The sequence below is a fragment of the Xenopus laevis genome, chromosome 8S (genome assembly GCF_017654675.1).
Source record: "Xenopus laevis strain J_2021 chromosome 8S, Xenopus_laevis_v10.1, whole genome shotgun sequence".
Taxonomy (NCBI): domain Eukaryota; kingdom Metazoa; phylum Chordata; class Amphibia; order Anura; family Pipidae; genus Xenopus; species Xenopus laevis.
This window is the reverse complement of record NC_054386.1, coordinates 80347523-80361253: the sequence shown is the minus strand read 5'-3', so window position 1 is coordinate 80361253 and position 13731 is coordinate 80347523. Positions and strand designations below refer to the sequence as shown.

Here is a 13731-nt window from a genome sequence, read left to right as displayed (position 1 = left end):
ATGTAAAATACAGAACAAAGTATTTTACTAGGGATTATAACCAGGGATAGAAGATTACAGGCTTTCCACATTCAGAATTGTTAGGGATTCCTGTCCAGTATGTCCCAGGTATAATAATATATTTAGAAAAAGTCATATTTCTTTCATTCCAGGTTAACCCGCTGTTGATACGTGAGAGGAGGACTGATCCAACCAGAACAAAGTTCCTAAGGCGCACAGTCAGTGTCCCCGTGGAGGGGAAGCAGCCTGACGAACAAGGTACATATAGCTTTTGACATAGCTAGAGGTTATCTTAAAGTGATACTGACACTAAAAATTTTCTTTTCAAAATATTAATCTACATTAAAAGTCATGTTGATAGTTTTTCATCAAAGTTCTGCTTTTGTAAGTAAATGTTAAAGTTCCCAAACCTGACTGTTTTGCCAACCTGACTGTCCCTTCTTAAGTTGTCAGATAGAGTTTCTAATGCTAACGGACTCCTGCTACACAAATATGGCAGCCCCCTTATAGAGGAACAGGGTAGTAAGAAAGGTAATGTAAAAGCATCAGACAAATACTTTTATGGCACAATTATAAATAGCATTCATAGACAAGGTTATGATAGATAATTAAAAAAGGTTATTTTCTGATGTCAGTATCTCTTTAAGTTTAGTGTATATACTAATGCTGGCTATGTCTCTCACTCTCGAAATAGTTTACCCACTGATTCATATGCCAAGCATAACTGGTCCACAGCATGCATACGGAAATGGTGGCAGAAATATCTGACATAAAACTACAGGAGAACCAAGTTATACAAGGATATGCGGGGGGCGTTATCAAGGGGCGTGGATCCAACTAAATCACATCATGTCACAAAGTCAATTAGGAAACACCACAAAAATTGTGGGAACTTTTCATTGCTTCTTTGTGCATTTGAATTACATGAATGAGTAGTGACAAGTTGATCATAACACAACCACAGGTACACTGTGACATGGTTATATTTAGCACCAGGCTTGCAACCACCTCTGCACAGCTTCCACCAGCATTACTGCTGATCACTCCCAACACACCGCTCCCCCGCTGGCTGATCAATCATGTGCTAACTCAGCAAATGGCTAGCATACTACCTTCTCCAAGTACCCCCCATCCAGTAGCACCACTTACTTTTCTTACCTCTAGTTCTGGCCCTGGTTACTGGTATATTTTGGGTATCCGAGTATGAGTAGAGTATAACAGTGCTTTATTAGCAGGCTCATGCAGCCATTACACAACAGTAAGCAACTCTAACACCACAAGCTGTATAGAAAGTATGCACTGTATAAGTCTTGAGCACAGTGACATCTACAGGCCATTTGAATAAACACCACCGTTACCAAGGTTTAAAAGCATTCACAGCCTAAAGTTTAGAACCATGACTATTTTAAAGTTTTATAGTTGCCTACTGAAATTAAATGATATTTATCAATATTTGAAAACCAATTCTTATTCCAAATGAAGTGCAAGGGATATTTAGAACAGCAATGTAGATGTAACCACATTGCATTGGGGTCAGAAGACCTCCACCTTTACATACCTTTGTATTTACTGGGGGAGTGAGTGGAGCAGCATTTAATTTACTGTCTCAGTAATAGACAGTTTGATCCAGTCCACTATAACATCCAATCAGCAGGTGGCATCTAAGGGTCACCTGTCACCTTTGCTTGGGTTACTGCAGCTGGGCAATTTTTTTACTTTTATTACACAAAGGTTTTTGAGTGAGCATTAGGGTTGCCACATGGCAAATTTTGAACCGAACCAACTACCTTTTCAGTGGGATGGCCATCTTAAAAGAGGCGACAATATTAATCTACCATGTGGCATGTGACAAAATATCACGAACTCTAAGGGGCCGATTCACTAAATTCAAGTGAAGGATTTGAAGTAAAAAAACTTTGAATTTCGAAGTATTTTTTGGGCTACTTCGACCATCGAATGGGCTACTTCGACCTTCGACTACGACTATGACTTCGAATCGAAGGATTCGAACTAAAAATCGTTCGACTATTCGACCATTCGATAGTCGAAGTACTGTCTCTTTAAAAAAAACTTCGACCCCCTACTTCGGCAGCTAAAAGCTACCGAAGTCAATGTTAGCCTATGGGGAAGGTCCCCATAGGCTTTCCTAAGTTTTTTTGATCGAAGGATGTTCCTTCGATCGTTGGATTTAATCGAAGGATTTAATCGTTCGATCGAAGGAATAATCCTTTGATCGTACAAATCGCAGTATTTGCGCAAAATCCTTCGACTTCGATATTCGAAGTCGAAGGATTGTAATTCCTAGTCGAATATCGAGGGTTAATTAACCCTCGATATTCGACCCATAGTGAATCAGCCCCTAAATGCACGTTACCAGTTACGTCCCCTGATGTCCACCCCCCCAATTTAACCAGCCTGACCCCCATAGTCATTGCCCCACCCCCTTTGTCCAACTTTTGCAGCAGGCTAAGGTGGCAACCCTAGTGAGCATGTATGGAATATCGTCATTTGTAAAGTTCCCCACTGGAAAAGCTACCAGGGAGCTTAAATCTAAAATGCCCCTTTATATTTCTTTTTTACTGGACTTCATGAAGATTGCAAATTAAAGGAGAACTGTTCTTTATGTTCCAAATGAAGACTTTAATCATTTATATTCTATCTAAGTATCAAATTGGTACAGACATCCCTTCAATTTTTGTTTCACATCTTTTACCTTGAACCACCATTTTCTGATGTAAAAGACACACCTTTGTCCGTTGATTGGTTGATTTATCCTAGCAGTATGTTTGCCCTTGGTTTATGTGGTGAAATATGAGCCAGGGTTTTTTGTTTTTTTTTACCAGACTCCAATGAAACCCAATATTTACATATATTTTATCATTTGGTTAGCTTTTAGAAGAATTAATGCTCTTCCGGGTTCCGGCATGCCAAGGTCTTATTGTAAGCCGCGGATTTTAGCAAAATGTGAGATTAGAGCTCACCACAAAAAAACTTGCCCACTTTCTATTAATTCCTGTGTGAAATATATATATCAGTGGATGAAAGATAGAGTTCACTATTTTTTTAAAAAAAAATTTAAGTCTAAAAATCTCATTGGAATTAATAGAAGGTTGGCGATTTTTTTGTGTGTTGTGCTCTAAACTCACATTTTGCTAAATCTTTCCATGTCATATCCTTCAGATAAACTGTAGCTCATACCTATAAACTATTTACAAACAGAAGCTTCATAGTAAGTTTTTACCTAGGGATCTTCCTCTCTGAAAAAGATACACTACTGTAAACACATAATAAGACATACTATATATTACAACACATTTTAACAGCTTCAGATCTACTACTACTTACATTAAAGGGCATGTAAAGGCAAAACATTTTTTCCATTTTTACTTACTTTAATAAAAATGAAACCTATCTCCAATATACTTTAATAAAAAAAATGTATACCATTTTTGTAAGAAACCTGACCGTATGCAGTGAAATTCTACCTTCATTTACTGCTGTGGATAGGAATTGTCAGACGGTCCCTAAATGCTCTGCAGGGAAACAATCATACTTATGAACAGCAGGGGGAGCCCCCGCCTTAATTCCCACCATGCAGAACTCAAGCAACTTTGTTTGTTTTCCTGTAGAGCAGTCGGCTACTGTGTAGAGATTTTTATTCAATTTTATTTTTGCCTTTACATCCCCTTCCAACTCCAGCTGCAGGGACAAAGATCATAGAGCCAGATTTAAACAGATAAACTGGGATTCTATTTGGAGGATTATTTTGCTGCAGCCACTGGTTCTGCAGAGTTGAAGAAAGTTTGTATTAAACAATACAAAAACTATAAAATCCACATTAGATTACATGACAACACATGACCCAGTGCAGTATGCATATTCTGATTATTAATCAGTCTTGCTGTATTGGCTTTTGGCAGATATCATTTGACTTGTGCTGTTTTGATAATTTATGACGATCCCTAAGCAGCCCAGACCACACTGAGCATGTGCACAGTCTTGGTTTTGCAAAGATGTTTGACAAAGTTACAAGATGATGACCCCCTGTGGCCAACTTTGAAAGCATAAATCATTTGTTTGATTAGGCTTGTGGTGCAGTAAGTTCATGTTTATGATTAGTATACAAAATACAGCATTTCTAACCTTATTCTATTTTAGACTTTAAGTAGATGTTTTGCAAAGTCCTACCAAAGTGATAGCCTATTCTCAATTTTTTTTATAAAAATAGAAATATATTGTTTTTGTGTTATTAATAACCAATAGCAGGGCTTACCCAAAGTGCGTACTGTATGTAGTGATTGGCGGTGGGTATGATCCTCCTGAATGAAGAGAGCACCATTCTTTACTACTGCACATGCTCAGACCACATTCACTTCTACAAGGATTATCTTATTGGTTGCCAGGAAGTGAATGCTGCTGATCCCTGTATTTATGGTGAAGGATGGGGTCGGTGACACCCTTCTCAATAGGAAGATGCTAAGTACTTTGCTTGTTAATTTAACAACATATGATTTCTGCAAAATAAAGTTATTTATGAAAGTGTTTCCTTTGCAAAGTATTTACACTCTGGTAGGTCTGGTAGGAGAACATCTCTTTTAACACCCTATATGCCTCAATATTCTAGATACACCTTTTGTAATAAACAGTCAGTATATTTTGCATTGTACGTTTTAGGTTTTCTGATTATGTATGTACTGTGAATTGTTTTTGAATAATTACTTCAAGAGGGAAGCAGCAACCACTAGATGGTGCATCCTGCTCTTTTCACATGTATAGTGCTATTTGTCTTATAATGTCAAAATATGACTACTGAAAATACTGCAGATGAATTCATTAGTCACATAAGACTGATATATGACTACTGAAAATACTGGAGATGAATTCATTAGTCACATAAGACATAGGGCATTCCCTATACATGAAACAACTCTTTGCTTTCCTTCCAACATTTCAAATAAATCAAAACAAATATGTGGTTGGTTGCCACTGACGTGCAGTAGTGCAGTTTACCACTGTTAACCATTTTTCTTGCATCTTATCACCTTCTTTTTCTAAACTACAATTGGGGAGCTCAGCATTGATGCATTCAGTGCAATGGGCGCTTTCAGTTTTGTTTGAATGTACATCTTTAGATCTTTAGATAACTAAAGGTTTGTTAGGAATTCTCAGATTGCTTTATCATTAAAGTGTATGCAATGCAAGAAAAGTTTTCTTCAATTCAAGTTACTAATTGTAAATATCCACCAGTGTCAGCAAGAAATATCTATAAAACGTCTTACATTTTAGGTAAATGTCTAAATCATCAAACAGTGCTTTCTGTATCAGAATTTAATCAGCCCTGTAGCATTAGTTTCTATAATAGACAAACCAATTTTCTGCTTAAAGTGGACCTGTCACCCAGACACAAAACTCTGTATAATAAAAGTCCTTTTCAAATTAAACATGAAATCCAATTTCTATTTTTAATTAAAGCATTCATAGCTGTTGTAAACGCATTTAAAAATCTCAGCTGTCAATCAAATATTGTGTGCCCCTCCTCTATGCCTTAGACATAGAGGCGGGACAGATGATTACTTTCACTTTCCATTAAGCACTTCCTCGATGTCACTGCTCTCCACACATTCCCCCGTTCTCTTCTCCATTTAATTGTGTAGCCAGGGCATGGGGATGGGCATCGGGTCCCCCATTCTGGTGCACAAACAAGATTCTGAGATGATGCAAGGCTTGCCTTAATAACAGTGTCCACAAAATGGCTCCTGCCTGCTTGCTATAATTATGAATGCCCAGACTGAAGGAAACAAAATTCGAATAATTTATATTGTGTAATTAAAGTTAATTTTGCTTGACTAATGTGATAAAATAGGATTTTGAATATTTTTTTGGGTGACGGGTCCCCTTTAAAGGGGTTGTTCACCTTTGAGTTACCTTTTAGTAGAGAGTGATATTCTGAGACAATTTGCAATTGGTTTTCATTTTTTATTTGTGTTTTTTGAGTTATTTAGCTTTTTATCCAGCAGCTTTGCAATTTCAGCAATCTGGTTGCTAGGGTCCAGTCATTGAACCCCAATTAAAAGCTGGAAAGAGTCAGAAGAAGATGGCTAATAATTAGAAAACTATAACAAATAAATAATGAAGATCAATTTAAACGTTTTTTAGAACTGGCCATTCCGTAACATACTAAAAGTTGACTTAAAGGTGAACAACCCCTTAAATGATTTCTGACAACCCTTAAGCTTACATTCTCAACAGCAGCCCAGATCACACTGAGCATGTGCCTAACAATGTGCCACACTGATGGCCTAACAAGATCCAAGATAGGTAGGTCCTGCGAATATCTTTGAAGGCAAAGATCATTACTGTCATAGAGCTACCAAATAGGGTTGCCACCTTTCCCAGCAGGTAATTCTGGGCAGGTCAAAGACGCATTGGGGGCGGGGCTATGGCATGGTGATCTGAGATTTACTGATCAAAGTCATGAGGAAACTTCTGGCGATCCCAGTGCCATCCCGCCGGCGATTTACATTCTAGCCAGCAGGAAGGCATTTAGGGGGGATCAGTCGTCTGAAGAAGATGCGATTTGACTAATCTCCCCCAGTAGCCATGTGTGCCACCACCCTAAAAAAGCTGCTGTGTAGCCATGAGGGCAGCCATTCAAGCACAGGGCACATAGTAGATAACAGATAAGCACTGCATAATCCCATTGTATACTACAGAGATTTGTATTAAAATCTAAGTAACTCAAAAAAGACAAATAATAAAAAATGAAAACCAACTGCTAACTGTCCTAGAATATCACTCTCTACATCATACTAAAAGTTAACAGCCCCTTTAAAACTATTTCAGCTTGGATAATTATTTAGTAATATGCCACCATATAAAAAGATGATCAGGTCAAACTGTTTTATTACTATTTGTTTCTGTTTGTGGTAGAACCCTAAATTCAGACATAGTATGCCTGAGCCTTTTTGATGTATTCATGTATTCATATTATTTATACAGGTATATGGACACATATCAAATATATTGATTTAACTTAAGGTTGTACTCACTGCAAAATTGGTCCAAGTATAGATCATTGCATTAAGGTGCAATTACTATAGCACTGCATTCTTAAGTTACTGCTGGTATAATCCTACTCTTGTGTTTGGCCTTAATAAGTTACAACACTGTTGTATGGGGAGGAGGAGGGAGTTGCTTAGTAGTCATATGTAGATATGTAGAAAAGCCTCACACAAATCTCTATGGTGCTGCTTACTAATTTTTTATAAGGCTCTAGTTCAGTTTTAATATATGACTGATATGATGTTATTGCACTGTAAATAAAATTATTTCAGTTGCATACATACATCGAAACATAGATCTGCTATTTGTTTCAACATTTAATCATGTTGCATATATTTGTCAATCCTGAATTCTTTCTTTCTATGGCTGCAATTTAATGGCCAATTTTTCAATTATATTTAGAGACAGATATGATCCAGTTGTCTTATCTTGTATACTGATTTAGTTTACAACCTAATAAATTAATTACACATTAATTGAAGACTTAATAATGATTAATGGAGACATCTGTCTTTTCCAGTGCTGGTGAATTCCCTCTTACGGCTGATAGGCTTTTCTTGTATTTACAAGCCTTAAAGCTGTGTTTTAAACATCCTACATAGCATAAATGCTAAACCAGTCTTTAAGAAAGACTGACTTTCTTTTACCAAATTAAAGGAGAACAAAAGCTTATACCCCCTAGTCCAGGGATCCCCAACCTTTTGAACATGTGAGCAACATTTAGAAGTAAAAGGAGTAGCAACACAAGCATGGAAAATGTTCTTGGGGTGCTAAATAAGTGCTGTAATTGGCCATTTGGTAGACCCTATGTGGATTGTCAACTTACATCGAGGATCTGTTTGGCAGTACACCTGTTTTTTATACAACCATCTTGCCTCCAAGCCTGGAATTCAAAAATAAGCACCTGCTTTGAGTCCACTGGGAGCAACATCCAATGGGTTGGAGAGCAACATCTACTGGTTGGAGATCACTGCCCTAGTTTCTTCTTGATTAATACAGAGTTGCTCAGTGGGATTTGCAGGCACCATCTTGCGACATATCAGGTCCTCTTCTGTTTGATCGTAGACATATGCAGTTTAAGACAGGTCTAGATGGGCTTCTACTATGTTTGCTCCTGTGGTGATCTACAACAAAAAAGGAGTCACACAAAGAAAGACTCTTTTCAGACTAGCTGTTAGTATAGGAAAGGGGGCCATTTATGGTTGTCATCTGTATGATTTTAAATCAGGCAGGCCAGATGTTGAAGGGGCTGTTCAGTTCAAAACCTCTTGATTGGTGTGGCACGTTATGTCACAGCCCTGCCCCCAATGGCACAACCTACTCCCAAACATCACTGGCCCACCTACAAATGTCACCAGCCAGCCCTTGATATCGCCACCCACCCAATAACGTTACAGAGCTGCTCCTTTTGACCAGATTTGGATTAGGTGGGAGGGAGAGACTACACTAAGAGAGACTCTTGTCAGACATGAAAGGGGGCATTTCGCATTGCCATCTGTCATCATTTTTTAAGCAGACAAGCCAGTTTTTGAAGGGGCTGTCCCGTCCAAACCCTCCTGCCTGGTTTCTCTAGGTTGTAAAAAATGGGCAAAGCCGTGTGACATGTTATGTCATAGCCCTGCCCCAAATGGCACAACCCTACCACAAATATTACCGGCTCACCCACCCATTGACATTACAGACCCGTCCCCTTTGTCCAGATTTGGATTTGGATTGGACCCTGGGGTGGGAAGGAAGCTTTCGTCCTCCTTAAATTACTTATTTCATTGCGTAGATATTTCATATTCCTATGTCTTTAAGATTAATTTAGACTTTTGGTTTCTTGCCCTATATTTCAAGATTTAACTGTTCTAAACAATGTTCCATTTGGTCTTATGGGTCATGGGATGAATATTCCTCCTACTCTTTCTTTTTTTGGCCTGCAATCTGCTGTCATGTTGCTAGTGTAATTAGTGCATGGCAACAAAATAGCTGTCAAAATCCCATGCCCGACAACCTCACAACTAAAAACGTAAATAAAAATCAATGCCCAAAAAAGTATCATTACACCTACAACATACTAAAAGTCTAAACTAGAAGAGCTCCTAAGTACAAATGAACATCTATGCAATGCCACTAACTGGCTGACCCTTGCACCTGTACCTCTGTGTATATATCTGGCATCCTGAATGTGAGCCACTGTTTCATGCTACGGTCAGGAAGTGGTTAAAGAGATACTGACACGAGAAAATAATCTTTTTTTTATATCCATCATAACAGACTATTTATTATTTTGCCATATTGCCTGATGCTTTTCCATTACCTTTCATACCCCCATGTTCCTCTGTGTGGGGGCTGCCATATTTGTGCTGCAGTAGTTGGTTAACATTAGAAACTCTAACTGACAGGCTGAGAAGGGACAGTCAGGTTGGCAAAACAGTCAGGTTTAGGAACTTCAAGTAACAATTACTTACAAAAGCAGAACTATCAGCAAAAAATGATTAACGTGACCTATAGGTAACTTTTAGTGAATATTAGTTTTTTGAAAAGAAAATTTTTAGTGTCAGTATCATTTTAAGTACATACTTGTGGAGATAGCAGTGCCTGAGGAGGCAAAGAAGCCAGGTTGACTCTTGCTTGCTTACAGAGAGGGGGTAAAATTCTATGTATAGCACTGCATAAATCCAGAAATGTTATATAAAATGCACAGAATGCACGTAAGCATGTATCTTACAGATGGCATGAAAAATGATGTGGCACTAGAATGCTAAGGCGGAAGGGAAGCAAATGGTCTTCTTATTTTTTTTTATACTTTTCCTTACTCACTCTGTCCAGTGCCCCCCACACACCTCTCCTTCTTCAGCAGGGAGTGGGCACGGGGCAGAAGTAGATATCCTAGTGTGTCACCTAGGGGAGGGAAACCCCCTTCCCTTACATATTACTCGTTACAGCCCATCTCTTTCTACTCTCATTCACACAATCTCTCATTTTTTCCTGTTTCAGTCGCTATTTTTAATCTCACCCACACATGAACACTCCCCATTCTTCTGTCTTGGCTTATTTACCCGCTATTTTCTCTTCCTCCAATTTATTCTTTCTCTGTACTCCCTCTTTATCCCTTGTCTCTATTACAAATCATTGTCATTGTTCTTTTCTCAGCATAACCTTTTTGTTGCATTTGCCCGTTATATTTTATTTCTTTTTCTGTTTTACTTTTCCTTATTCTGCATTTAACTATTTCTATCACTTTTCTTTTGTTTGCTTTTGTATTTATTTTTCTCCTGATTTATTTCTTTTATCTCTCCTCCCAAATATGTATATATTTGTGTCCTCGCTCAGTTTTTGTTCCCCAGCACTTTAGTAGCACCTTTCATTCTTTATTTCTATATCTCCTCATTTCTATCTGGACCTTTTTCCTTTTATTGTCATTTCTTCTCTGGAGGGCAGGTTTCATTCCTGAATATAACTGTAGTAGACATGCTTTTCAGCTTCATTTCCGGTTATTTACAACTCAAGGTCTATCCGTGTAATTTAAAATTTTTCATGAGATTATATCTTGTTTGTGAGAGTTCCTGTTAAAAAATGTTACCATGGGAACATGGAGCAAGGCATGACAAACTGAAGGAAATTAATGTAAGCACTGTGTTCTACTTTGGTATCCTAATGTATCCCCCACCCTATAACATTCTGTGTGTCTTAAGGTGGCCATGCATGGGCTGATAAAACTTGTTGGCCTGTGCATGGAGCATAAGCCTACCGAACTGATAACTGATAACCGGATGGCAATCAACCATGTTTGAAAATGGTGGCTTATCAACTTTATGATCATAACTTTGTAACTAAAAACCCCTGTTTTTATAAACACATGCACTTCCATATATACTGAATTACTTAGACAGGGAACCAAGGAATGTGCATTGATTAATTGACCAAATCAGTAGCACTTCAATTGTACTTTTACACATTTTAACTTTGCCTAGGAGTGCACACACAACCCCCATTTTTGTATTTTTATGTTTGAAAATCTGTCAGGTCTGTTTCCCTGTCATTGTGATCTGATCCTTTGGTCCTAAGGTCAAAAAATCAGCTCAGCTTGATATTGCCAACCTCACAGTGGGCATATTGGGGAAATAACTGCTTGTTTGGATCTGTGTATGGCCACCTTTAGTGTGAGTTGTACTTGAGTTGGTAACCTGTAATCAGTATCCCTACTTAAGAGAATACACATACAAAACAGCATAAACATAAAAAGTGTGTTCAAGAATGACAGAAGTTGGCATTATTAACCTAATATGGAGGAACAGATGCAAAACTACAGATGTTCTGCATCAGTTTTATGTTCCTTGTCTTTTTTTTTGTGCATCACTGCTAATATCATAATCCTTAAAAAGGGACAGAGCTTCAACCTCCAGACCTCTAGAGCATGAGATTAGTTGAAATTGATGATATATATATATATATGTATATATATATATGTATATATATATAGTGGCACAGTGACTGAAAACACCCTGGAGGGATGGTATATATATTTCCCAGAATGCTCTATGAAAGGTGCCAGCTGGGGAAGCTTTGAGTGAGCTCTCTAGGAAGTAGAAAGCAGGAAGTGGCTGTTGCATCAGTTTTTGGTGAACACTGAGTATATGTCTATAAATTTTGTATGGTGTAAAAATTGCCCTAATAGCGGCACTGCCCACTGACAATTACCGGTTGATGGCTATTCGCTGTCAATCCAAGCACCACACTGCCTGCCATAGTGGGACTCACTTTGTTTTCTCCAGTGGGCCAGTCCAACCCTGCTGAAGCCCTATCAAAGAGCAATTTCTCTATAGGCAGACTGCCAGTGAATCAGTCTGTTTTTGTTAAAAAGGAACAAACTGTTGTTTGTTGCATAGTTGTGTACAATTTAAACCACTGTAAATAAAACATAAATTCATGTTTAAATTTAAAGAGAAAAATTGCCTTTAAAAATAATTATTACAAAAAATGAGGTGTTAGTACCACACTTTGGTACTAACATCTCATTTTTTTGTAATAATTTATTTTTAAAGGCAAACTGTGCGCTGGCAAATTTTCTCTTGGTACAAGGGTGTTTCTAGCAGCTGGTCAATGGCGATTTCTTTCTGTGTTTCATGTTTTCAGTTACACTGGGTGTCCCTGTCTTTAAACTTGGAAAATATATTACCAATTGTGCTATTTGAGTATATTTTCACAATATCTACTGTATATCTATCTATATATCATCTCTCTCTCTCTCTCTCTCTCTCTCTCTCTCTCTCTCTCTCTCTCTCTCTCTCTCTCTCTCTCTCTCTCTCTCATATATGTATATATTTATATACAATATATATATATATATATATATATATATATATATATATATATATATATATATATATATATATATATATATATATATATATATATATATATATATACAATGTCTTGTTATCCCTCAGTGCTTTTTTTTTATAGAGTAACATTACAGGTAGCAATATTACGCAGGTTACAACAGCAAGCTACCCAGTGCCATGGGGATTAGATAATCTGGTGAATTTAACTCATTCAGGATCCATATTTGTGTGGAGTTTAGGAGCAGACTTTCCCATTACTAATTTTTACAAAAATAGGCAGAAGTGGCTATTGCTTTCTGCCAGCAACTGTCAAAAGAAAATGGTTTCTAGCCCCTGATGGATTGTCCCCTGAGGCTTCCGCACACACCCAGACTTCTGCAACCCCCCACATGGGGGAACAACGTGATCTAAACACAAGTTTTGCCTGGGGGTCAAGCAATTTCTAATGATGGCTGAGCCATTACATCTCTCCATGTCTCTGCTTAACAGTTTTTATTTCACTGTCCCTCCTTTGATATTTTGTATAGATGCTGCATCTTTAATATACAATGTTTGCAATAAATGCATTTATTTTGGTGCCCCAGCCTCTTTAATTTCTTGTCATTTTGGTGTATTGAAATAAACCATGTTCTACATCTCTCTCCCTCTGTTTCTATTTTTAGAAAGGGATAGAGAGAGAGAGAGAGAGAGAGAGAGAGAGAGAGAATAAGGTTTAGTCCCACAATTAAATATGACAACAACTAGTGAGTGTGGGTCGAGGGAAGAAGACTGTAGGAAAAAGAGAGAGGAAGAGGGAATGCACAGTTAATGAAAGGAGAGAGAGAGTCAAGGGATTTCAGGTAGGAGGAGAGAGGCTGTGACACATTTTCTCAGCTGACGGGGAGAACTCTCTGCACTGATATTAATTAAAATATTTTTAGCCTTCCAACCGCCTGTCTCTGAGAACATCCCCTCTGAATGTCAGGACACCCCCTTGTGTATATGCGTGTGTGTTTGTATATAGATAATTTATCACGCACACAGTTAACAGGATTCCTACATCAGTGGAAGAACTCTACATTATATTCAGTGCATTATTTCCAGGTTATTGTCCCTATGTATTATAGAGTCGGGCTCGTGTTTGGTTATAAGTGACAATCAGTTACAAGTGATATATTATATACTGGTGAAAATATGGTTTTGGTGATATCCATGCAAAGGCACAAATTTACTTACTTAGGTACAATTATACCTACTGCTCCATAATATAGGTGATTTGGAAGAATTGAATATAATCCATTAGAAACATGTCAGCGATATTCATGTTAATAAAACAGATAAAGACCAATTGACCCTACTA

The 13731-nt window shown here is 37.7% G+C and overlaps 1 protein-coding gene across 7 annotated transcripts in view; it reads left to right on the top strand.

Moving 5' to 3' along the window:
- Positions 1-13731, top strand: part of syngap1.S (synaptic Ras GTPase activating protein 1 S homeolog) — a 138575-nt gene that overhangs the window by 55988 nt on the left and 68856 nt on the right. For all 7 annotated transcript variants that reach the window (XM_041575204.1, XM_041575205.1, XM_041575202.1 and 4 more), the window contains one exon: positions 153-258. In XM_041575204.1, coding sequence (XP_041431138.1) covers positions 153-258 — 106 coding nt within the window. The remainder of the gene's footprint in view (positions 1-152; positions 259-13731) is intronic.